Genomic DNA, 24,143 nt, shown 5'->3' with positions numbered 1-24,143 from the left:
TCCGCTAACCTGTTTCATGTTGCCTTTAGTTCCTAGAGGCTGAGAGCAGCCAGGGAGTGTCCAGTAAAGACAGACTCTCTACAGACTAATTTTGCAATGCTTTCAGTGCAAGAGAAAGCAAATTAGTGAGCTTTTCTATGTTTCTCTATGCTGCAGCATTAGCCCCTAGCAACCTGGTTGTTGCTCCTTTTTTATTTGATGTTCAGTTCGGTCCTGATAGGCAGGTTTGATTGATGCCTGCTTCATCCACTGGATGTCAGGGGCTGTTCTTTCTGTTGCAGTGACTGAGGGACTTTGGAATTCGATATTTTGTAGTTTTTGGGATTCCATTGACACAGGCATGGGCATTCTGGTCTCTTTCTCTTGTCCCATCCCCTAGTGGGCATTTATTTTTCCGTCTATTAAGCATCTCCATCTGCTCCTGTCTGGACACAGCCCTCATTCTTTCATTATAGCTTGCCCTGGACCCTCATGTGCTTACCCCTCCTAAATGGGGGACCAAGAGGAAGAAATATGATCCTCTGTTTTGTTGTCTGTTTAGGGCAGCAGCAACAGTGTGTGGTTTCCATGGAAAAGTCCAGAGAAATATGGCACTGAAGGGCTGCATGAATGCTCTACCCCTATGTCTCTGATCCAAGTGAATTTGAAGCCAGCGAGCGTGGCGCTGCAAGCTCCACCCTGGAACTCCTTTTTCAGACTCTTCTCATGTGTAGCCACATGGAGCATGCACAGGACTAAAGGTGAAGGAGCTTTTAAGATAATTCACATGATAGTGCATCTTTTTGTGGAAACACTTTTTCTCTGTTTTGTGCAATCGTCCTTCAAGCTGCAGCCAAGGTGTTGTAAAATGTCAAAAATTCCTGTGCTCATTCCAGCTGTAGCGCCGTTTGTGGCAGGTTGATAAATTGATCCTTTTTTTTTTTTTTTTTAAAGGGAGTTTCTTTAGCAAACAGTGTACGTACAGTATGTTGTAACAGAATATATGTTGAATAGTTTGTGTGTGGGTGAGTACAGAAGGTTTAAGTAGATGTTGCCTGCTTGCATTGTGAATTGTCACATGTGACGGTGTGTATGAATACTGTACAATGTGTGTGTGACTGAGAAAAGAGTGGGCCATGAGTTGAGAACAAAGAATGGCATGTTTGTGTTGAGGCCCAGCTTGTTTTCTGCCTCCCCCTCTACTCGTCTCATGTCTCCTTCCATATCCTCTTTTCTGTATCTTTTATCTTTTCTCCTATGTGTTTGCTACCCTTCCTTAGTACTTGTGTCTTTTCCTTTGTGACTTTTTATGCTAACCTTTTCTGGATTTGAGTGCACTCAGTGTACCATCAGCAGTCTCTCAGAATCTCATAATATTTACTTTTTATATCCATTTTCCATCTATTTGCACTGCTGAAGTCACCAGGTGGGTGGTGTGGCATGTGACCGATGTGCATGCACGGACTCATGCAGTTTACAGGGTGGAGAGTATAACCCAGATTATTTTCTGTAGCTACAATTTACAGAAGTCCCCTGCGCAAAGAGCAGCCTCTGCTCCCCACTTAGTTACTGCAGTGCACACAACTCAGGCAGGTGTGTAGCCAAATATTAGTTGGTTTGAAAAGAGTGAAATAAGGCTTTCTAATGTAAGATTCACATAAATTGAAACCGTGTGATTTTATGTACCTGGACGGGTCCTTATCTACGTGGACAGGCCGTCCAAGTAGAACCCTTATATGGGAATCGCTGAGTTGCTGCATGCTGAAGATTAACTTTGGTGACTTAAAGTAAATTAGGCATTTTGGATTAGTGTTTTGAGAGACTGAACTGAAATCTTTCCATAAACTTTTCTCTCTTTGTTCTGAGATCTGTCTCTACTGTGAGGGGGAAAAAAAAAAAAAAAAGACAAACAATTTGCACACAGAAATAAGTCATTTCCCTTTTCTGAAATGGTGGAGATTTGTCGAAAATGAAAAAATCATTGTTAGTTTTTGATAGGCAGAAGTGTAGATGCATAAAGATATGTCTCTCTCCCTCCAGGACAGATGCTCCCAGGTGTGCTGTTCCATTAACCCAACAGTGGATACATTTACATGAACTCAGTAATCCAAACAGGGACAACAATCAGAGCAAAGCAATTCTTCACTTACGATGTTTATGTGAGTTTTCAAAACATGTTTAAGCTGTCTTTAAAACAAGAACCCAGACAAGAAGAAAATCTAAGTTTTTAATGTGTTCTGATGCTGTGAAAGTGTAGTTTACAGTCACAGCACTGTATTTTCATCGTAAATTATCATAAATTTGTTGTGTTGATGACACAATAGAAGAGCTAGAGTAAAATAAAAATCTTTGGCATGTGTTGGCATGCAGCTTGTTTGCCATATGTGTGCTAAAGTTGGATTAAGCCATCTAAATGGCAAAGATGCTTTTTAATGTAAGTGAAATTAAAATTCTCTACATTTCCCTCTGTGAAGATGTTTCGTCTATGAGCATAGTCGCAGTTACTTTTGAGTGTAAAGCTTACATGGACTCCACCTTACTTACTGCTTGAGTCACATGATTTGACTGTTTGTGTGCATGTAAACTTTGCAGTTGTTGACCTGATGCTTGAATCTTAATAACTGAAGGAATGTCACAGTGCTTCTTAAACTAGTGTTATGTTATCCTTTTAATTTTTCCAACAACAAATTGACTGTTTACACACCGTTTAGACAATATACTTTGCCTGCTAAATTTGATGTCTGTGTTGTGTTTTTAAACAGTATTTTCAGTTTTCAACAGTGTTGCAAGCAGGATCCGGAAAACTAATGGTCTCCTTTTTCTGATGGTTTACACACATCAGCTTGTTGTTTTGGATTAATTACCTACATATCCAAAACAGTGATCTCAAGCTGCTGACAATGCATGTGCTGAACACTAAGGCTTGATCAGAATTTCAATGTATTGCAACTGTGTTTATCACTAAAGAGGTGATCTCTACATCAGACAGGTATTTCAAGGTTATGTTACAGTTGTGTAAGCAGAGTAGGTCTTGCTTTTTTTCTTTCTTAAAATAATGATTCTGTTCATGTTTTAAGTAGAGAACTTTTAAAGCAACATTATGCAACTAATTTAGTTTAAAATAATCGCTTCAAAATCATTTTGATATTAACTTGTAATAGTTAATATCAGTGTAATACTCTTTCAACCCAAATCTGTGCCCAGAATGGCTGTTGCACTGTATAACTTGGGTTGAGCAGGTACAATCTCTTCAGCTAGCTATAGGAAGAAGCTAGCTCGGTATTCTCAGTATGGATGTCATTGCAGAGGCGAAGAGACTTGCTGCTAGCATCTACATTTTAGCAAAAACTGCTGTAGGCTTTGTTTTCTGTACATGACCTCTTAGCTTCTAGAGGTATGCTGCTTCCAGTACCCTTAACTGCTCAGACTCAAAGTGGGTTCAATGCGCCAGTGCCCTGTAATTACCACTTTTGCCGCTGATCAGCAAAAGTTACATAGTCTTGCTTAAAGAGTTTGCAGGAGCTGCAGATTTGGTGAGAAAGCATCGTCAGACTTAAAGGTGTGCTAAAACACAGCAAATTAAGAATGCCTTTTAACTTGTAGCATGAATGACAGATATGCAATATATTAATTTGAGATTGAGATCTTTTTGGGCTAATGAAAAAGTTATGTGGTAAAATGGACATACTGTATGTCCACATCTGAGCAAAATCTATTAATAAATCCATAATATCTTTGAGGATGACTTCATACAGAGTGAGATTCCTGTACAAGCTTATCAAACTCTGTTGATGAACAGAGTTTAGTCAGCTGAGAGCCACTTATGGAAAGGTTTTGCATCAGCATACTCTGATCCTAACTCCAGTAGTTAGGAGCCACAGACTTTAACACACACAGGCGGAGCTTTATCTGCTTTATAAAATTTGAATTAACAGTGCTCGGAAAATGGTGTGGAGCCAACGGACAGTACAGTAGGGATCAATGATTGTGAAAGTTTCATGCTAATGTCCATTGCATTAGCAGGACAGTAAGTGGTTTAAAAGCCTTGAATGAACATTGTTCTGTCTTTGGAAGTGTGCAAAACAGGCCGTGCCCCGTCTCTTATAGCCTGTTAGCACAGTGGAGATAGTTGCCATAAAAATTAGACTGTGTCATCTTGAAAATCAGGTCAGCTTCATATGTGCACTGACTTGAGAATGTTTACTACCCACTGTCAAAAATGACACAATCAGGCCATCACTGTATGTGTACTACAGAGTACTGCGTATTTTGCTTCCTTTCTGTTACTGTGGGTTATTGTGGGATTCCCAGACAGTACTGTGCAGCTTTGTTCCTCAGTCATGTTTGTTTACCTTCTGTGTTTTTTTGTTTGTTTGTTTTTGTTTTTGTTTTTTTTTGTTTTTTTGTTTTTTCACTTTTCAGAGGTCCCCACATTTCAAGAGAAGACGAAAGCCTTATTTGGAAATCTTATGGACGAAGGTGGGTGTTTATGTGTCTGTTAGTGTATTATCCTCCGTCTTCACCTGTTTCCCTGTCCATCTTCAGTTGTGTTCTGTGACAGCCTTCCTAGTAGACTGTTTCACATGTCTATGTCCTGATCTCCTTCTTGTAGTCCTAGCTGTCGGTTGAGTTATTTCCTGTTTGAGGATTTGGAGCTCTCAGTTTACTTTCACTTGGGCAGCACCTAGTAAGATTTTCTCTTTTTGCAAAACAGAGAAGTGTGTAACATAATGTGTCTGTCTGCTAATAGCCTTTCATTTTGCCTCTTGTTTAAAAAGGGCATACAGGACTCCATCTTAAACAGGAAACTGTTTATCCTCTCCCCTTTGCCTTTATGTCACTCCTCCTGAACACAGAGGACTTAGTGCCGAGTCATTGTTTGTCTGCTCTTCTTTCTGTCATCATTGTTCCCTCCACCCCCTTGAGCCTAGATGCTGCCCAATCATCGTATCATTGGCCAAGTTTATTTATTTATTTTATTTATTAAAGAGTTATTTTTCTCTATAAAGTATTTTGGACACTAGTCTTCCCTTATTTGAACAGATTAAACTTTTACATGAAAAAGGAAGTATCATGTTGCCATGGACTCTGGGAGTTACTCTGAGGGCTACAACTTGAGCCCATATTTGTTTACATTTTGGAAAATTAAGTAAACCCAATTAGCAGTTCCTTTTTGCTTTTCATCTATCAATGATGCTGAAGAAAACTTAAAAACATGATGATCAAGCAAGGTATACAGTTATAAGGAGCATCTTTTTTTCTATTATTTCTACGATGGTTTTTTGACATTTGACTGATTAATGATACAGATTTTGAGAAATATTGGCAGGCCAAAATACAATAATTAAATTTTAAAAAAAATTTTTTTTTAGAAAACCTGCATCCACCTGTCCCTTTAACCTCACACAGTATCTTTACCTCATGCCTCTTCCTCTGTGCCTCCTCCACTTGGCTCCCACTCTTCCCTTAGTTTAAACCTCTGGAATATAGCCCAACTTTTATTAGGGAAAACACCCTAATTGCATAAAAAGTAGGCTAAATTATAACAGACCACCCAAATCAATGCTTACCTGCCCAGGTAAGGAAAAAGTAAAAACTGTCCAGTATGGCAACATAGCCTTGTTGTAACTTTTTCTTCGATGTATAATTTTGTTATAAATGCTCTCATCCCTAATGAGCTGCAAGTTCTCTGCAGTGTCCACATTAAGTAAACCCACAAACCTTGTAAACTGTAAATTCAGACTGTGAAAGCTATTTCTGCGCCTCCTGCTTAGAACAAAAGAGTACTGGGCTCTGCTTATCTGTACTTTGCCTTTATCTTGGCAGTGTCACTTCTTAGCCCCCCATGTGCCAGCTGAACAAGTGGTACTATGTTTATCTCCCACGCAGTCTCTTTAGCTGGACATGTTGCTACTTGTAGCCTTACGTGTTGCCAACTAGCCATTGTAGCCGCTGTTCAATAGGCAGATGGGCCGATTTTTGTAAGAAGTAAAGTTTAAACCATTGATCTACTAAAGAAAATGATTAATGTCTTTCTATCAGTGATCAAAGCCTATTTTCAGTGTGCGAATAGCCTAATAGCCATTCTACCATAGCATGTTCTGCCATGTTGTTGACATTTTTGGTTCCCAAATTCCAAGAGCCTGTGTATAGCTTGGCCAATCAGAAGCAATGTGCTAATCACATCAGTCACAACTGAGCTGGTTTTTCAAAGATTGCTGTGCACCAGTGAAAAGCAGTGAGCAATGATGCCCTGCCAGAATTCAAATCACATGCTGACTATATATCATTATCCCTAAATAGATGACACCCTCATGGTTGAATTAAATACAGTCCTACTGGGATTGGGTTTGGCAACTCTGGTCTCAGCTTTAAGACTATAAAAACTGCCCCCTTTCCTGGCCTCCTGGTTGAAGTCCAGTGTTAATCTATTTAGGTAAAGTATGGTTAGCCATACATTAGTTCTGCTCACTGAGCTGCAGTCAGTATTCTTCATGTTGTATTAACTTAACTTTAGGCTTTTAATCATTACCATACACGATCAGCACCTTATGGAGGCTGTGTTTCACCTGAAGAAAAGAAGAGGGAATGTGTCTTCTTTTTGTATGATTTAGTATCATCATTGTTACAGCCTGTAAAAATTGGTAGATATACACTTGGAAATTTCTCTCTGACTTCCATCGACACTTGTCATCCCAAGCAGTCACACATATCATAAGAGTGCACTGCAGTGTTACATTTGTTTGAAAGTGGTAAATCAGCCACACCCAAACCACACAAACTTTCTCTAGCACACATATACAGCTGGCAGATAACCTCCACTTTTCTGATAAGTTGATGGTCCTTATCAAGGTTTATTTATGCAAAGGGAAAATACTCCACACTGATTCCATAAATAGCAACTATGTACTAATTATGTTCTTAACACATCACTACAAATAAGCAGATTTAAGTTCATGGTATGGGTCAGTTGTTCTTGTTTCAGTTGTGCTGGTAGTGTCAGTGTGAACTGAAGGGAGGCAAAGGTTAAACTTACAAGATATGTTAATAACGTTACACATTATTAAGTAGCTTTTTTGCATTTTTTTAAAAGGAATAATCTCAGTAGATATATACAAATATTCAGTTAATGTTGATGGTACAGTGGGAGAAGTTTGTGCTTTAACAAATTATGCAAGTTAATTATTGAGCTTGCTAAAATAAAGGTTCTACAGAAATACTGTGCAAGTTTCGAACTTGGATATATCTATACACAGCTGTGTATGGTTAATGTGCAAAAATTGAGGACATAGTTGAAAGCTGTTGTGGAACCACTGTCAACAACTACTTTCAATGGAAAGTAGCTAAAGCCTGCTCGAAAAGTCACTAAATGTTATTAAATGACATAATACGCTAATTAACTTATTCATGACATCATAGTGTCAGTTGAATTCTGCCTAGTTTCAGCTGGTTTCAGCCCTTTATCTATTTGCTTCTCTCCTACTCTCTGTGCTCACATAAATAGTATTTTAATATAGCCTAATTCCTAAGAAAGCTGTTCTCATTTACATGTTTTTCTGTTTCTGTTGTCAGACAATGGAACAAGTATGAAATAGTGACTAACAGCAGCCCATTAAGACTACATGTTAAGCAGCAGTCACTTCAAAGCCATTTCCAAGCCGCTGCTCTGCACTGCTATAATCCTGATTTTTATAACCGTGACATAATCTGAAAAAAATCACCATACACATAAGTTAAAGACAGTGGCTGTGCTGTGATTTCGGCTATATTTACTTGTGAAATGACCGCTCAGAGAGAAAGTTAGAAGCTAATTCATGTTCATGGAGCTTGACTCGGGGCAATACGGGCAACTCTCTTCTACAAAAAGTAGCTAAAGGCTTGTCCAAAAAGTCGCTAGATTTGTCACTAGTTGCTTCTTTGAAGAAAGTCAATAAAAGGGTCTGAACAGTGGGCAAATGTAGCATCAAAAGCACTGTTCATTTTGAAAGAGCAAGGGTCGATGGGCAAACTCAAACACTTGGCTGGCCGTCCGATGATGTAATGTCATCACTCAGTCACACGGCATTTAGCTGTCCAATGGTGTAACTTCATCACTCAGTCAGTCAGCGACAGACATTCGCGTTTATAGGGCTTGCCCCGCCGTTGCGGTGCAGCCATAAACCCTGCTATTTTAAATATATTCTATATGGGTAAAGTGAATTTAAGATTTATACATGTCTCATGAAGCTACCCGTCTACAACGAATGACTTTATCCTTCCAATCATGATCATAGCATTGTCTTCAAGCTGGGTTAGCCAAGCTAGTGACTGCCTGTTTCCAGCTACCCAAATTATCCTGAGCTAATTTGGTCCCACTGCTCTCAGTGCTGCTGCTAGCATGCTAGCCGGCTAAGAACTGCTATTAATAGCTGCTAAGACAGTATCTCCATCACAGCAGACGTGTTTACAGGCAGATAGGGACAACTAACTTATACTCTTTCATTAGATCCAGTTTGTACCTCTGCAGTTGGCATGGGTGTACGCGTGGATATGCAGAGAAGCTTTACCTGAGGAGCCCTGACTGCTGCTAATGCTGCCAGCTACCTAGATAGATGTAAGAGGGAATGATGATGATGTAGATGAATGCAACATATTTGGTATTCATGGTAATTGGATGACCCTCAAAAAATCTTGGAATGGTCAAATGTTAAGAGGAAATCACAATCACTGAAAGACTAACTTAGTAGGCACTTCCAATTTCAGTTTTGTTTATATAGCGCCAAATTATAACAGTTTACCTCAGGGAACTTTTCATATAGAGCAGGTCTAGACCGTACTCTTTATAGTTATATTTACAGAGACCCAACATTCCCCCATGAGCAAGCACTTGGCTACAGTGGTATGGAAAAACTCCCTTTTAACAGGTGGAAACCTTGAACAGAACCCAGCTCATGGTGGTCGGCTGTCTGCCTCGACCAGCTGGGTTGAGCGGATGAGTGACATCAATATCCATATTACACATAAAGATGTATAATAATAGTGAGACTAATAAAAAAAACGAATAATTATAATAGTAGGGCTAATAATAATTATTATAATCAGACAAAATAGAGGAATAATAATAATCGAAGCAGGATACTGGGGGCAGTAGGTGGTTTGCCGTTACAGATCTGCACTCCATACGCAAAAATACCTGCAGAAAGCAACATGAGGAGAAAGACGGGAAAGCACAAAACTACGAGAGAGAGAGAGAGAGAAGCCTAGTTAGTAATGAACATTATGGATGGAAATGGAGAGCTTGTTGCATCATGGGAATTCCCCCAAAAGTCTAGGCCTATCAAAAAGGAAGGTTTTAAGCCTACTCCTAAATGTGGAGAGGGTGTCTGGCTTCCAGACCCAAATTGGAAGATGGTTCCACAGGGGAGGATCCTGATAGCTGAAGGCTCTGTTTCTATTTTTGGAGACTCTAGGCACCACAATTAAGGCTGCATTCGGAGAGCGCAGTGTTCTATTGGGCTAATAGGGTACCATGAGCTCTTTCAGATGTGATGGTGCTTGACCATGGGCTTTGCAGGTGAGGAGGAGGATTTTAAACATTGGAACTAATTATTGGCTTTTTGATGCTGTGTTCAAAAAGCAGTCTTATCATTTTTATTTTTCTAAGGATCTTTTTAAAAAGGTGATTGTTTTCAGTAGAGGTAGCTATCACCATCAAGAAAGGGGTAAAAGAAGAAAGCACTTCTCTTAAAAAAAAAATGAGGTGGACCGAAATGTTGCATTAATCTAACATCCCAATACAAATGCTAAACATGTTCATAGAGAATAAACAACCAGAAAGAATTCGGAAGACCACCTATGATTGTCCCTGACTACCAGCAATATTTTCTATTTCACACATTTCAATTTTTAAATTGGCTGCTAGGTTATGCAAATTGAGCAGCCATGATCAGAGTTTTGGCAACAGATTGTTTGTGGGTGTTACTTCCCCAGTGTTGGAGGGTAGGATGCCCATATCATGGCCAGAGTGTATTTCTGGACCTCTTTTGTAATACATCAGTGAAGGTGATGAGTTACTGGAGTCTTAAAAAGTTAAAAAAAAAAAAAAACTCACTGGAGATGATCAGAGTCCAATGCAATAGAGTTTATTCTTTCACTAGGGATAAGCCTGAGCTGGCTCTGGAACCCAACTGAAGAAAGCATAGCTAGACATTGTCTTTTATACCCTAAATTTGCTCCTCCTTGCTGATGGGTTCTCCACCTACTTTTCTAAAAATGAACTTCACATCTTCAGAAAATAATGGTGTCAGACTTTCCCTATTTGGTCACATCTTCCACATCTACCTGGAAACAACGGTGTCAGACCCCTTGGAAATCTCCCAACTCTCCTGGCCTGCATGGGCAAGTCTGGGCATGTCCTCACACTATTATTTCCAAGGTGTCTTAGCCTATATTTTTTTTAAAAACTATAATATTACCAAACTGTGTATTATAGCAATAATTTTCTTAACTCAGATTAATCATAAAACTTCTTCTATTCACGCCTAATGATTGAGTTTGAATATCAATAAAATGTCAGATGTAATGATCAATGTCCAATACATTCTGGTCTATACTGTAACACACAGAGCATATTCTTAATATATTTAATATTTATATTAACAGAGATTATATTTCTGGAGATTTTACTACTACACCAGCCGTTGTACTGTTTGATTACAAATTGCTGTGCTACCTCACCACCTGATTGTCCTCCCGTCTTCACCTCCCACATATATTATCCTCCCCTCTCAACATTCTCTCCTCTCTGCTCTGGTTATCCTTTTGCTGTGTCCGTCTGTCTGTGGTAGGGGCAATAAAAAGGATATACTATGCCAGGTAGCAGAGTAGGTGGGGACACAAGCACGCACAGTCATCCCACCCAGACCCCTGTACTGCCCAGAAAAGATCTGACCAACCTGAGAGACATCCTCCTTACCATCCTGTTCTTCCCTCATTTTTTAAAATCTCCACACCCACTCTGCTGCATTTGTATTTGGACATTCCATTGTCCTGTTCGGTTTAAAGCTTTTTTTTTAGGCCACACAGATTGTCTGTCCACGCCTTCTATGTACTTGATCTGCTTGATTCTAAACTTTGCTGTCTCACTCTTCTCCCCTGCTCCCCCCTCCTTTTGTATCATCTCCTCCACCTTCCTCCCTTCGTCTCCAATAGCTCTCCTCCCGGCCCTCTTCCTCGACACATACCTTTTCTCATGCCCATCATTTTTACTGGCCTCTTCTCTCCTCTCTTCTTTGCTCCACAGGCCATCCCATACCTAACCACAAACCTGTTACCAAGGCAACTGCACAGCATGATAGGAAACAGCAGCTACACACACACGCACGCACATCTGAGTTCACTTTACTGTCTGGTTGTTCTTTTTTTATGTATGTGACCAAGAAAATCTGCACAGCTCTGACTTATTGCTGGGACTGAGATATGTTGTACATGGTAGGTGACAGAGAGAATACTGACGTGTTGTTTGCTCACTCCTCAAATACAGCTTTTTTTTTTTTTTTTAACTGTAAGGTTTCTGTCTGCTCGTTGCTGGCAGCCATAGAGAGATGGTATATCCCCCCAAATAAACCCAAATGTTTGCATTTACCATTGTCTGTACTGCCAAAGACAGCATTCCAAAGAAAAATTTACTCTGGTTAGAGGCATTGCGTAGCCTATAGTAGAATTAGAAGTAGATATAGAAGTATAGTAGAATTACTAGTTAACATTGTTTGAAACGAGTGGGTGACCAAACTGATTGCTTCTGTATGGCAGTAAAGCTGTTGGGTATTCCATCATAATTGATTTTTACATTAATGTATATACATACATCGTAGATCAGTGAGATTTATTGCAGGATACTTGATTATGAAATGTTTGTTATTGTTGATGGCTAAACATGCAGTATATGGCAAACATACTGTACAGTGGATTTTGGCTCTGCTTGACATTTAAAGCTGGGGGAACTAAAAAAAAAAACATGGTGAGTATCGCAGATAAAATGAGAATTGGGGTAGCTCAGCATGTACCCACGTCTGTAAGATTAATAGAGCAACTGGTGAAAGCAAATGGGGAGGGTGGAAGTTAAACTTCACATACCAAAACATTTGTTCATCAGTAAGCAAATTGAGGGGGTGTCACAGCCTGAAAAACTGCGCTCTCACATGACGATGATGATGATGATGATGATATTGATGAAAGTTTGCTCATGTGGTGGTCTCAGATTTGAGCTGCTTTGATCAGTGTATGTGACAAACTATTTTGTGTCTCCAGAAATATTGGTTACAACTTGAATGAGCTTAGTGAACATTTTTGCTCAACAGATCATGTTTCTGACCACCTTGTGAATGTAAGTTCAGTATTCACTATCCTTGGCTCTGTGTTTGGTTTCTACCAATTGCTGAGGGAAATTTATTCACCATCAAACTGTGACTGTCTGCTGTTTGGTGCTGAGCAGGTTGTGTCCAGTGGGTTTTTAGAGGGTTTTTTGCTGAAAACAGCTGCCTTGTTTAGTGTAAAACAACATGAGAGTAGTGACAGTGAATCAAAAAAGTAAATTTACAGACTGGGCAGGTAAACAATAATCTGAAAATCCCTATAAAGTTCCGTAAGGCTGAGGGAAGCTGCAGATTTGGGCAGTAATTTTCTATAGTACAATACATTTTTTCAGATTGCCACATTGTTTTCATATTGTAATTTCATACACCGTTATAGTAAAATATCAGTTTTAAAGTTTTTTGGTACCTCTGCAATGACTGTAGAATGCAGGATTTATTCAGGAACATACCATATGACCAATAAGATTCGGTGCCACATAGGCCTACTATATGCACTCAGCAGTGTTCACAATGTTGTCAGTCTCAGCCTGCCTGTCATCATTATCTCTTTTCCCACATCTTAGTGGATTGCCCTTCAGCTTTGATGTAGAAGTGTCAGAGGTATACAGCCAGAGACCTAGCTGGCATAACTCATAGATGTGTGAGTAAGTAAGAAGTGTTGAAAAGAGAGGTCTAGACAATTGGCCAAACTTAATGTCCTTTTACAAAAACTTTATATCTGTGAAACAGTGCAATAGGTTCTGCTTAAAACTTTATCACAATACCTCCCTCTTGTTACCAGAAATGAGTCGCCAGACTGCCACCGCGCTGCCCACAGGAACCTCCAAATGCCCCCCCTCCCAACGCGTGCCCACCCTGTCAGGCACCACAGCCTCCAACAGTGACCTGGCCAGCCTGTTTGAGTGCCCTGTCTGCTTCGACTATGTCCTACCCCCAATCCTGCAGTGTCAGTCCGGACACCTGGTATGTACAGTCATCTTAGATGTCATTGATCTAATTTGCATTAATTTTTAAATCTGCAAAGTTTTTAGTTTGGCTATTATCGCTGTTTGAGGAGCCTTTGATATAGTGTTGATTCTTATCATTAATATTCATGTATAGCAGTTTTTCATCCTGTCAAAGGAATTGTCACCATGATCTTTGAAGACCAAAATAATTGCCTGTTGGACTGCATGTAAGCGCAGTGAGAACCTCCATGCCAGGATAATGTTATCAGTCCTACAGTTATCAGGGTGTTTGTGCTATGCACAACTGTGTATCGGAGAAACTAACATTTAAGGTCTGGCATGTATTTATCATGGTTACGGCCACTGGAATTGGCTTTTAACTTTAATACTTGAGTCCCATTGGAGCTCATAAATAGCAAGATACTAATCAGCTGTACCTTGAGAGATCAATGTTTGAGTTGTAAAATATTGCTGATTGCATAACGCAAAAATATTAAATGAGAATTCTATACATATTTACGTATTTCAAGTACTGAGCTCTGCCACTTCTCATAATATTAGAACCAGGTGCAGTAATATTATAAATATTCTGTAATAAGGTTACAGAAAATAAGAGATTTCAACAACTACTACTAAGAGAAAAATATCCCATGAGGGGGAACACAAACTTGTATTATTTGTCTCTCCAGGTATGCTCCAACTGCCGGCCCAAGCTCACCTGCTGCCCCACCTGCCGAGGCCCTCTGGGCTCCATCAGGAACCTGGCCATGGAGAAGGTGGCCAACTCTGTCCTCTTCCCCTGCAAGTACGCCTCTTCGGGCTGCGAAGTCACCCTGCCTCACACCGACAAGACGGAGCATGAAGAGCTGTGCGAGTTTCGGCCGTACTCCTGCCCCTGCCCTGGTGCCTCCTGCAAGTGGCAGGGCTCCTTGGACGCTGTCATGCCTCACCTGATGCACCAGCATAAGTCCATTACCACATTGCAGGTCAGACACTGACTCTGGTCTTCAGTTTCTTGTACAAAGTAGGCGTACCATCTTTCTGCAGTAGCGGCTTTGGGCCCATTTCTGCCTGATTTTACATACCTCTGTTTAATGCTTAATAACTGCTCATGTAAACATCACAGAACCATATTAATGACACTTGCTCCATCAAATGTATAAACATAAATGCATTTATCTCCATGAAAATACACAATAAAAAAGAGAGAGAGAGAGAGAGAGAGAGAAACTCAAAACTCAGACTCCTGCACAAGATATATGCAGGAGCAACTGTTGCTCCACACTTTCACTGTCCTGAATATGTGATTCTACAGACATCACAACAGCTTGCATTTTCCATCAGTTTCCCATGCATGCTGGTACAACATCCCTTCCGATTTTAGCATCCACACATTCTGTATACCAGGGACTGACAAGTGATAAACTCTGGAAAATTCTCAAAGTACACAAGTAAGCAGTGTTAGGTTTTTCTATGAAGGTAGATGTCTTTAATGGCTCTAAAAAGCCTTCTCAGACAATTCTGAAGTTGAGAGATTTGTCCTTATTTTGTAGCCTTAACAAACCTGTTTAATTTGTGTGTTTTTTCCAGGGGGAAGACATTGTGTTCCTGGCCACGGACATCAACCTGCCTGGCGCAGTGGACTGGGTAATGATGCAGTCCTGCTTCGGCTTCCACTTCATGCTGGTGCTGGAGAAGCAGGAGAAGTACGACGGCCACCAGCAGTTCTTTGCCATTGTGCAGCTCATCGGTACTCGCAAGCAGGCCGAGAACTTCGCCTACCGGCTGGAGCTCAACGGGCACCGGCGCCGCCTGACCTGGGAGGCCACGCCACGCTCAATCCACGAGGGCATCGCCACCGCCATCATGAACAGCGACTGCCTGGTGTTCGACACGTCCATCGCACAGCTTTTTGCCGAAAACGGCAACCTCGGCATCAACGTCACCATCTCCATGTGCTAAGAACTTTGAAGAGACGAGGGTCAAAAAGTTACAGATTGTCATGGGGCATTTTTTTAGGGGGTCAAATCAGTTGTGACCTCACAGCGCCCCCCTCTCTGCCTCACCCCTAGAGACGTGGAACTGGACTGTCTGATCGGGCAGCCGTGGAGGCCCAGGGGGTGGGATGGATGGATGGATGAATGGATGGATGGATGGATGGATGGATGGATGAGTGGAGGAATGAATAAACACAAGGACATAGTTGTGTAGTGATGGCTATAGATGTCTAAACACACACATATAAACTTATATATGTGAGACCTGTGCACGCACATGCAGTCTCACCCTCTCTTGGTCATAAACATGGACACAAACTGAGAAGCTGTTCAGTCAAACTCGTTTCTTGATCACGTCTCTCTCGTGGAGTGATTTCCCACCACTCTTATTTTAGTGTTTCTCTCCCCTCAGTCATCCTCAGACATTTCAGACACTACAGCTCTCCAGCCTTTGCTGTGAGACACTGGAGGCTGATCACCAATGGGCAGCTCTGTGCCGTGACAGCTACACATCGAGGAAGGCTCAAGCTATATTTCAATGCGGACTCCTGGTCAGTGCTAGGTAGCTAGCCAGCTATCTAGTTTTCCCTTCAGTCTGTAATCCACCTCAGTACCCGTCAGACCTCCTGGATCAAACAGTTCATGTGCTACCAACACTTGTAGGGCTAGGACCACAGTCGTGGCTGGTATTGACTAGCTCAAACCGGAACCCAGAGTCCATGAAAACTCCTTATCACAGATTTGGATATTTATTTTCACCTGTGACTGACATGGATGTGGATGGCTAGGACTGGAACCATCACCCATAGGCATGGATCGCTGTAATATCCATAACCACCAAGTTTTGACCAGGACTGGAACCTCTGTTCTGCATTAGGGATGTCCATCTACATCTGCGATGTAAAACATCCGTACAGGCTCATCTGGTTTCCTTCCAGTCCACACCGGTCCACCCCAAGGCTAAAGATTGTGCATCGGACGCTCTTTAAATAGTTGACTGTCATTGTTGATAGTTATTAGACTCTGCTCTCATACTCTATGGATTTAAGAAGGCCCTCGGCTTCATCAGCCATGGATTCCCTTCATTTTTCTTTTCATGGAGTGGACACAACAGTGGTGTTCTGACCCACACAAACACTGCATTACAGGCTGTGTGTGCAGTTGTAATAGGGAATGAATTGAGTGTGTGTCGGAGCATTTTTGACCGAGGAATAGAGGGTGTCTTTTTTGTTTTTATGTTTGTTTTTCACAAGGAAAAAACACTGCATTTCAGTTGATTCAAGGTTTTCTTTTGGGGTTTATTTTTACGTCTGTTTCTTTTTAATTATTTTAGTTGTCTTTTTTTGTATGAGAGGAGAGCAAAACTCCTGGTGTGCGCGTATGTGTGCGCGTATGTGTGCGCGTATGTGTGCGCGTGTGTGTGCGCGTGTGTGTGAGAGAGAGAGAGAGAGATGGACATTTGGCAAGAAGCCTGCTCTTTCTCCCTTTTCCTCTTTCCGCTGCTTTCTTTCATTTGCCGCCTCCTCGCTCTGTCTGCCAGCGTCGGCCTCAACCACTGACTGATAACCCAACCAGGAATGAGGGACAGTTTCTACCGTTACAATGTTGCTATTGTTATTATTAAATGGAGATTATCATAGTTATCATTTTTTGTATTAACTTTTAAAAACAAAAGTGAAAAGGCAGTTGTAAAACTTGTGGCTAAACTTCAGTGTTTGTAGTTAAAAAGCAAGTTGTGTCGTTCTTCTGAAGGTTTGTGTTTTTTTTTTTTGTGTTCTGTTCTTTTTCCCAGTTGAATTGTTTTTCTTCATCTATTTGTCTCTGTCCTTTTGTTTGTGTGGTAAGTCTTTTCTTTTTTTTTTTTTTTTTTTTTTTTCCTTTTTTTGTCTGTGAGGAGGGAGGGAGGTCAAGCCAATCGTCTCTCCCTTTCTCTTCATGTGGAGTCTCAGTAATGTTGCTGCTCTCCCTCAACTCATTGACTTTTTTCTGTTTTAATTTGTCATTAAATAAATCTATCTTTTTCATACCTGGTGTCTTCTCTTCATTTCTTTTTTTGTAGGACTCAGAGCCTGATTGTGGCTACGTTTTTGAATCCAACTCTGAGGAGTGCCAGTTTCTGTCTGCAGGTCCCCATTTTGTTTGTGTCCTGCACTCGAGTGGCATGATGCACATTCTGCTGTTGGTGTCACTATATTCTGCTGATTGACAGCTGGTGGTTACAACGCACAAAACGGATCAGTGCACTTGCAAAGGTAGTGAAGAGGAAGAGTGCTGACATTTTCCCTGAAAGCTCTGATTGGGTCTCTAGATTCTCAGGCTTGTGCATTTAAAACATGAAATGTCCTTGACTAAACAACCCCCCCTTTCAAGTCCATTTAGTAGTGTTTCAGGAGCTTTCAGTCAATATCACATAATATTCCTAAGGAGATGGCGTGTACACAGTTGTCATGGAATTGTAGATTAAATTAATGTTTTTTCTGAGCACTTAATGTTGAGCTTCATCTACAATTCCACGACCACTGGGCAAACTCCACCTGACATAATCGAAAGCTCCAGGACAGCTCATTGAAATGTTCTTATTTCAGATTGACAATGCAGTTGCTTGTGACATCTTGAATCTGTCTTGGTAGGAGTTATAATAATAGTAGTTGTAAAGAAAATTGCTATACAAATTGAGTTTATAAGGTTACAAGGTGTTTTTCCAATGAAAACTGGAGCAAATGTAAATGAAAACAAGAAATGGTATAAAACGCAGGGTCAATAAAATACTGTAAAAAGTTGATTTTAAAAAACACAAAATGCCAAAAGTGGATCAATGAAACCAGATAAATTGTTAATTGTTCATACATTTTTTTTTTTTTGGTCCAAAAACAGCCTGTTGAATCCTAAAGGGTTGAGTGATCCAAGTCAAAAGCCTTTGTCAGTGAGATATTTTGGTTATGAATGCCATGAAAGTCAGTCGTACATAGCCAACAATTAAAACGTAATTTTTCTCTTACCTCTCTCCACACACAGGTCAAAGGTCAGGGTCAGCTCCAGAACAGGACAACAACTGATAGGACGCTGTCATATGAACCGCTTGTAGCGCAGCAATGTGTCTAATTAGCAAATGAATACTTTGCTCATTATCTGTGGAAATAGATTTGGGACCAGGAAGTCAATGCGTCACGCCCCAGCCAGAGGGAATTTGAATGTTAGACAAACTATTTCTGGCAGCCAGTGTTCAGTCCAGGAACACGCTGGGTAATTCTCCACTGTTCCCCAGGCTGTTTGTGAATGGGTGCATCTTTGTTCCTGTATCAGAGGAAAACATACCGTCTCAGCAAATCTTTGGCAGAATGTGTTGAGACTGCTAATTCACATTTGAAGGCCATTTATCATGAACCACATGCACTATTTCAGCTTCCTGTCAAGGTCAAATAAACACCTCAATACTCCCACTTCAAACTAACTAAATTCACGCTGTTTGATGATGAAATGATGCTTGATTTATTCTGCTGCATAAACAAGCATAGTGTAGCCTAAATCAATTTATTGCAGGGGCTTTCAACTGATTGTGACCCAGGGACCACCATTCAGACCGAAAAGCAACCCGAGGCCCACTGTTGTTGGGTGTGAGGGAACGGGTTGAGATTAGGTTTTTTCCTTACCTCTCAGTGTGATTTCTGGGCGTGGCGAATTCCACCGAGTCTGTCTTCTTGGCAATACAGTGGTGGATGGGGACAGTCTCATCTTATTCTCTGGCTCCAACCTTTCCCTGTACTTATCCTGCCAGTGTGGAAAAACTGCTCTCATAGAGATACAGATGGTAATTAAGTATTTGGATAGTGACATAATTTTTGTAATTTTGCCTCTGTACACTACCACAATGGATTTCATTTTTCTTTTTTTTCATCCAAGTATTAAAAATAATCCTTATATTTTTAATTATGTTGGCTTGTCCAATTACTTTTGAGCTTCTATAAATGAGGGATAATGTATAAAAATGACTGTAATTCCTAAACTGTTAATGTGATATTTCTGTTAAACCGCTTGGATAGTGCTGAAAGTGTACACTTTGATCACATCTTGATGGCCTTGTTTCCAATCCAGTGTGGGGGTGTATAGAGGCAAAATTATGAAAATTGTGTTAATGTCCAACTACTTCTGGACCTAACTGTGTGTAGTTGCATAATGGTAAAAAAAAAACACAAAAAAACTTTACGGCTTTTGCTGCCAGCTCTGGAAATTTTGGCTGACAGCTTCTCCAGAACTTCACAAGGGGTAGTGTATCATACGTGTGCCTCTTGACAGAGTCTTTGGACATCTCAATGAACTGATCCTCTTCTGCAGTAGTTATGCTTGACCCTGCCGCTGCGTCATCAGTGAATGGGAGCAGGATCCATTTACTGTCACAACGCCACTCATCAGAGCAGAGACGTACTTTTGGAATTGAAGCACAAGCTTCCACAAATGGCCACAGAAAATGTCTTTAATGTCAGTGCTCTCCGAATATTCTCCAACTGATGGAAACATAGCAAGGTTACCCCTCTCACTCTATCTACCGTTCCATCCTTTTTTTTGGACAAATGTTTCCAGTTTTTAATACAGCCGAAAGACGTTTGCATTTCTCCCTTGCATGGAGCTGATCAACTTATTAAGCTCTTCAGAAACATCAGTGAGATAGGCTAGTTCACCCTGTCAGTGGTTTGCAAAAAATAAATTCCACACACAGCATCACTACCCTTGTATTGCACAAATCCCAACAGTTGCCCATCATTGGTCATATCCATCAACTTGTGAGTTTGAATTGAGAATCCTTGAACTGATTTAAGTTTCTCTATCAGTTGCTCTTTCATGTCACTGGCCATTTCCACAATTTGTTGTCCCACTGTGCTATTTGACAAAGGGATGCTTTTTAATTTGTTTGCACATCTTTCGTTTATGATGGTTTTACACGTCTGTAGCTGCTAGTATAATAAGTTGCTCTGCCATAAGGGTTTTTTGCAGTGTGCCACTCTAAGCACCCCGTGATGTGATGCTTTCAGTGTATTTTCACTCACCCTTGCACTCTTTCTCATGAGTGTTTGCCCCGCCTTTGAAATCAAGCAACATCTTGTGCTTATACTAAGTAGGCTTGGTCTTCAAGAAACTGTGATGTGTCTCCAGATACGGAAATAGTTTTGATGGCTTCATGGCATCATTTGAAAGCCGCATGCGCATATGAAACGCAGTGGTGCCTTGTCTCCTGCTTTGTCAGCAGTCAATGTAAATCCATATTTAATGTAATCCTTGCTGTATTTTCTTCTTGGTCTTTCCCTCTGACGTTTCCCTGGTTCCTCTTATGTCAAAGCTTTGGCCAAACAGCACGCAGCAGAAGCGTGTTCCCCTTCCACCTCTGTCGCTGGCTCCGGACGCATTCCAACATGAGCAAAGTACAGGCTTCCAATGATAGACTGGCTAGGCACTATTTTAATCCTGAAAGTCACCTTGGTTTTTCTAAATTTTATATATTTGCATGACTTCGATTATTCACAAACAATAGTTAATACCTGGAAATGTGTTTAAAACTACATTGCTGCTATATTATTCAATGCATAGTCAAGGACCCTATGCATGGTCAGGGACCCCATGCAATGCCTTCAGTGGCCCAGTGGGCCCGTGGACCACTGTTTGAAAACCTGTAGTATACGGGGGTATAACAGTACAGGGAGCTTCTTATTGTAAGACGGTCATTTTTGTTTGTAAAAAAATAAGATTTGAGATTTATTGTATAAAAAAGATAAAATAGTTATAGTATTAGATATGACATTTAATATAAGTAATAGTTTGAAATTTTGGGAAATTTATTGTATAAAAAAGATAAAATAGTTATAGTATTAGATATGACATTTAATATAAGTAATAGTTTGAAATTTTGGGAAATACAGATTCGCTTTATTGATACCACTGTCATATCTGTATGGTGAACATGTACAGAGGAAACACTGTAAAATGGGGTAAACAGCCTGGCTCTGCCCAAAGGTAATCAAATCCACCCACCAGCTCCTCTAAAGCTCACTTATTTACTCATTATATGTTTTTGTTTAACCTGTACAAAAACGAAAGTGTAACAAAGGACAATCCACCATTTTACCTGGGTCATATGCCAGACTATGGAACTATATTTGTACCAAACAATCTGAGAGAGCACAAACCAAACTCAAGTGCTACTTAGTCTGACCTGTGAGAGAGCTCAGGCACTTTTTTTTAAAGAGCAGATTTACATTTGTGTGTGAGGAAGGACGGAATCGTGTGCTTAACAGAGGATTTCAACATGAAACAGGAGTAGTGTAACCACAGTCGAGCCAAGCCACAGCGAATCTCATTACAAGTGTGAGATTCGCTGTTTAAGTACAGCCTCAGCTGTACTTTGTAAGTGGCTATGGTTAATGTTACCTGCTAAAAATCAGCGTGTCAACATTATTTTTGTGAACATGTTAGCATTTAGCATGGCTATGTCTAAGTACAGCCTCACGGAGCAGCTAGCATGGCTGCAGACTCTTTAGTATTGCTTCTGTGTCAAAGAAAATAGTGATAACACTGGGAAGGGCCTCTCTTTTTTAAAAAGTGATATACACACCAAACACACACAAATAATTTTTGCACACTCCCTAATGATTCTCCTCGTCCCTCAAAGGAGCACATGGGACCCATTTATCTTGAATAAAAAGGTTATTAAGTTATGTATTTCATCGTTGTATGTGGTTCACAGTTCTAAAATACTTTTATCTTAAGAACCAGACAGTGTCATCTGGAATCTGAATCGGGGTTCAAGATAATTCCAGACATCTTGGGTCAACCCTTTCTACATTTCCCCTTTCCTGCCATCATGTGGTCACAGGGGTCCTTATCTAAAATTAGCTAATGGAAGGGTGGGGGGCACTCTGCCATGTGAAGTGGACATGCTGCCAATATGCTAAGCACACCCTCTGGGTAATTATGTGTATCTTAAGGTCCTCCATTCACCAGGGGGGAAATGTGTGTGGTTAGGGGTAATGTTGAATCCAGAGGGTTTACACAGGGAGTCCTAATACTGGAGTTCAAATGAAATTGGGTGTGTCTGCAGTGAACTCACTGCGACATGCAGACATACTTAAGCATGAAAAAGTGCCGCATATGAACACTGTAATACCCTGGCTAAGGTGATGGTTTTTATGTCGTGACCAAGGAGGGTTGTGACGAGTTAAAGCCTAGACATGGAGGTAACACACTGTATGTTGTGGCAAAGTACAGGAAGAGCACCGACCGGGCATATAACAAGACTGTTTCAGTGGAGGAGTGTGCAGACTCAACCTCTGCAGAGCTTCTTTGGTAGATTCTTTAAGATTAAATAGCAGCCCCTGGAGGCTTATATATTTATTACATCCCAAAATGAAGAAAAAAAAAAATCTAATCCAAAGGTGCACAACAAATGTTAAAACCTCTTAGATTATGAATTATCTTGTGTGCAAAGTTGACATTTTGGGCTGGTGGTGGCACAAGAGGAAAGCTCCTGGAGCATTTAAAATGGTTCCATCCCTGGGGGGGGGGGGGGTCGTTCAATAAATGTAATGGAAGTTTTCTTGTGTACACACGGAGATTTTGGTGCAAGAAGGGTATTACATACATTTAAACATAGGATTCTCTGGGGACAATCTGACCAATTAGCTGATTCCCAATTACATTCTACATACTCCTAGTACAGCGTATGACCCACAGTATACACCATGATAGGGAGATGTGAGCTCACGGACGCCAATCAAACTATAACCTTGGAATGCTACTGCCAATTAGATTTCATTTAGAGAGAGCAAAACAAGTGACAAGTGACACTCTCCTTCTCTCAATTGATCAATGTTCATTTTATTTATGTGAAATTTTTAAATCTCTAGTAATAATCAACAACAACTGAATATATTTATAATCTATAAACATATAAATAACATAAAATAATAAGAAACTGGCTGAAGTGGAAACAAAATTCTGACGCAAGACATTTTGCTGTTGGTAGACGAGGTACATCAGAGAAATCACAAAATAAGAAGAATTTAGTAGCACACCAGAGTGCAGACAATGAAGATATTTAGTGATTGCAAAAAAAAAAAAAAAAAAAAACAATGCCCAATTTATTTTCCTTGTTTACACCCATGATAAATACAAAAAAAGAAAATTTGCTGTAACATCCTATTAAATATTCGAATGCGAACAATAGACTAAAACTACTTTATTCCTTATTGTACTGCTTCAGCTTATCTATTTTTATTATCATCAGACAGAAAAGGCTTCTGTACTGCCCTCGTCTAGGATCTACTCTTAACCACCTTAAGAGACCTCTGACACTCTCTTAAATTTAAGAGCATTTTTAAGTCAAATGAAGTTTGATAAAATAGTTTTTATTTTTATGAGGAGTAAAAGTAAAGAGGTTTTACTTTTATCTCCAAAATTTTACTTTTAGCAGTTTGATAGATACAGGCCTTGATGGACATATGGACAAGTGGACCAACGGACGTTCTGTTACCGCTTACCACAGAGATGAATGAATCCTTATCTGATGATCACAACTAAAACAGAACATTCCCAAATTCAGATAGGTTGCATCTGTTTCATAATGTTTTTTCTGGACTGCATTATATTGTTAAATGCTGTTGTTATTCTATCCACCCCTGCACATGATTCATTAAGGTCTTCTTCAATGAGCTAAGTACAGGCTGTGACTAGCTCCCAGGGGCTAATTTATAGTACACAACAGGATAAAAGTACTTGATAAATGCACAGGTTACCACAGACAGTATGTGATTCAGTATTTATGGACATGTGAGAATGTGCTCTGAAAGAGAAAACATGACATTTCTAAAGACGTCATTGTT

At 40.3% G+C, this 24,143-nt stretch overlaps 1 protein-coding gene across 4 annotated transcripts in view; it reads left to right on the top strand.

Moving 5' to 3' along the window:
• siah1 (siah E3 ubiquitin protein ligase 1) overlaps window positions 1–16,669 on the top strand; it is a 29,441-nt gene extending 12,772 nt beyond the window's left edge. Inside the window, exons 2-6 of one of the 4 annotated variants that reach the window (XM_040133274.1) lie at window positions 2,020–2,138; window positions 4,402–4,458; window positions 13,114–13,295; window positions 13,969–14,265; window positions 14,870–16,669. In XM_040133274.1, coding sequence (XP_039989208.1) covers window positions 4,449–4,458; window positions 13,114–13,295; window positions 13,969–14,265; window positions 14,870–15,241 — 861 coding nt within the window. In that variant the 5' untranslated portion in view covers window positions 2,020–2,138; window positions 4,402–4,448 and the 3' untranslated portion in view covers window positions 15,242–16,669. Of the gene's footprint in view, window positions 1–2,019; window positions 2,139–4,401; window positions 4,459–12,173; window positions 13,296–13,968; window positions 14,266–14,869 lie in introns of those variants that run through there. The other 3 variants (XM_040133273.1, XM_040133277.1, XM_040133272.1) reach the window with 3 other exon arrangements.
• The last annotated feature ends 7,474 nt before the right edge of the window (window positions 16,670–24,143 follow it).

This window comes from Xiphias gladius, chromosome 8 (genome assembly GCF_016859285.1).
Source record: "Xiphias gladius isolate SHS-SW01 ecotype Sanya breed wild chromosome 8, ASM1685928v1, whole genome shotgun sequence".
Taxonomy (NCBI): domain Eukaryota; kingdom Metazoa; phylum Chordata; class Actinopteri; order Istiophoriformes; family Xiphiidae; genus Xiphias; species Xiphias gladius.
Note: the sequence above shows the minus strand (reverse complement) of the source record. Positions and strands in the feature narration are given on the sequence as shown.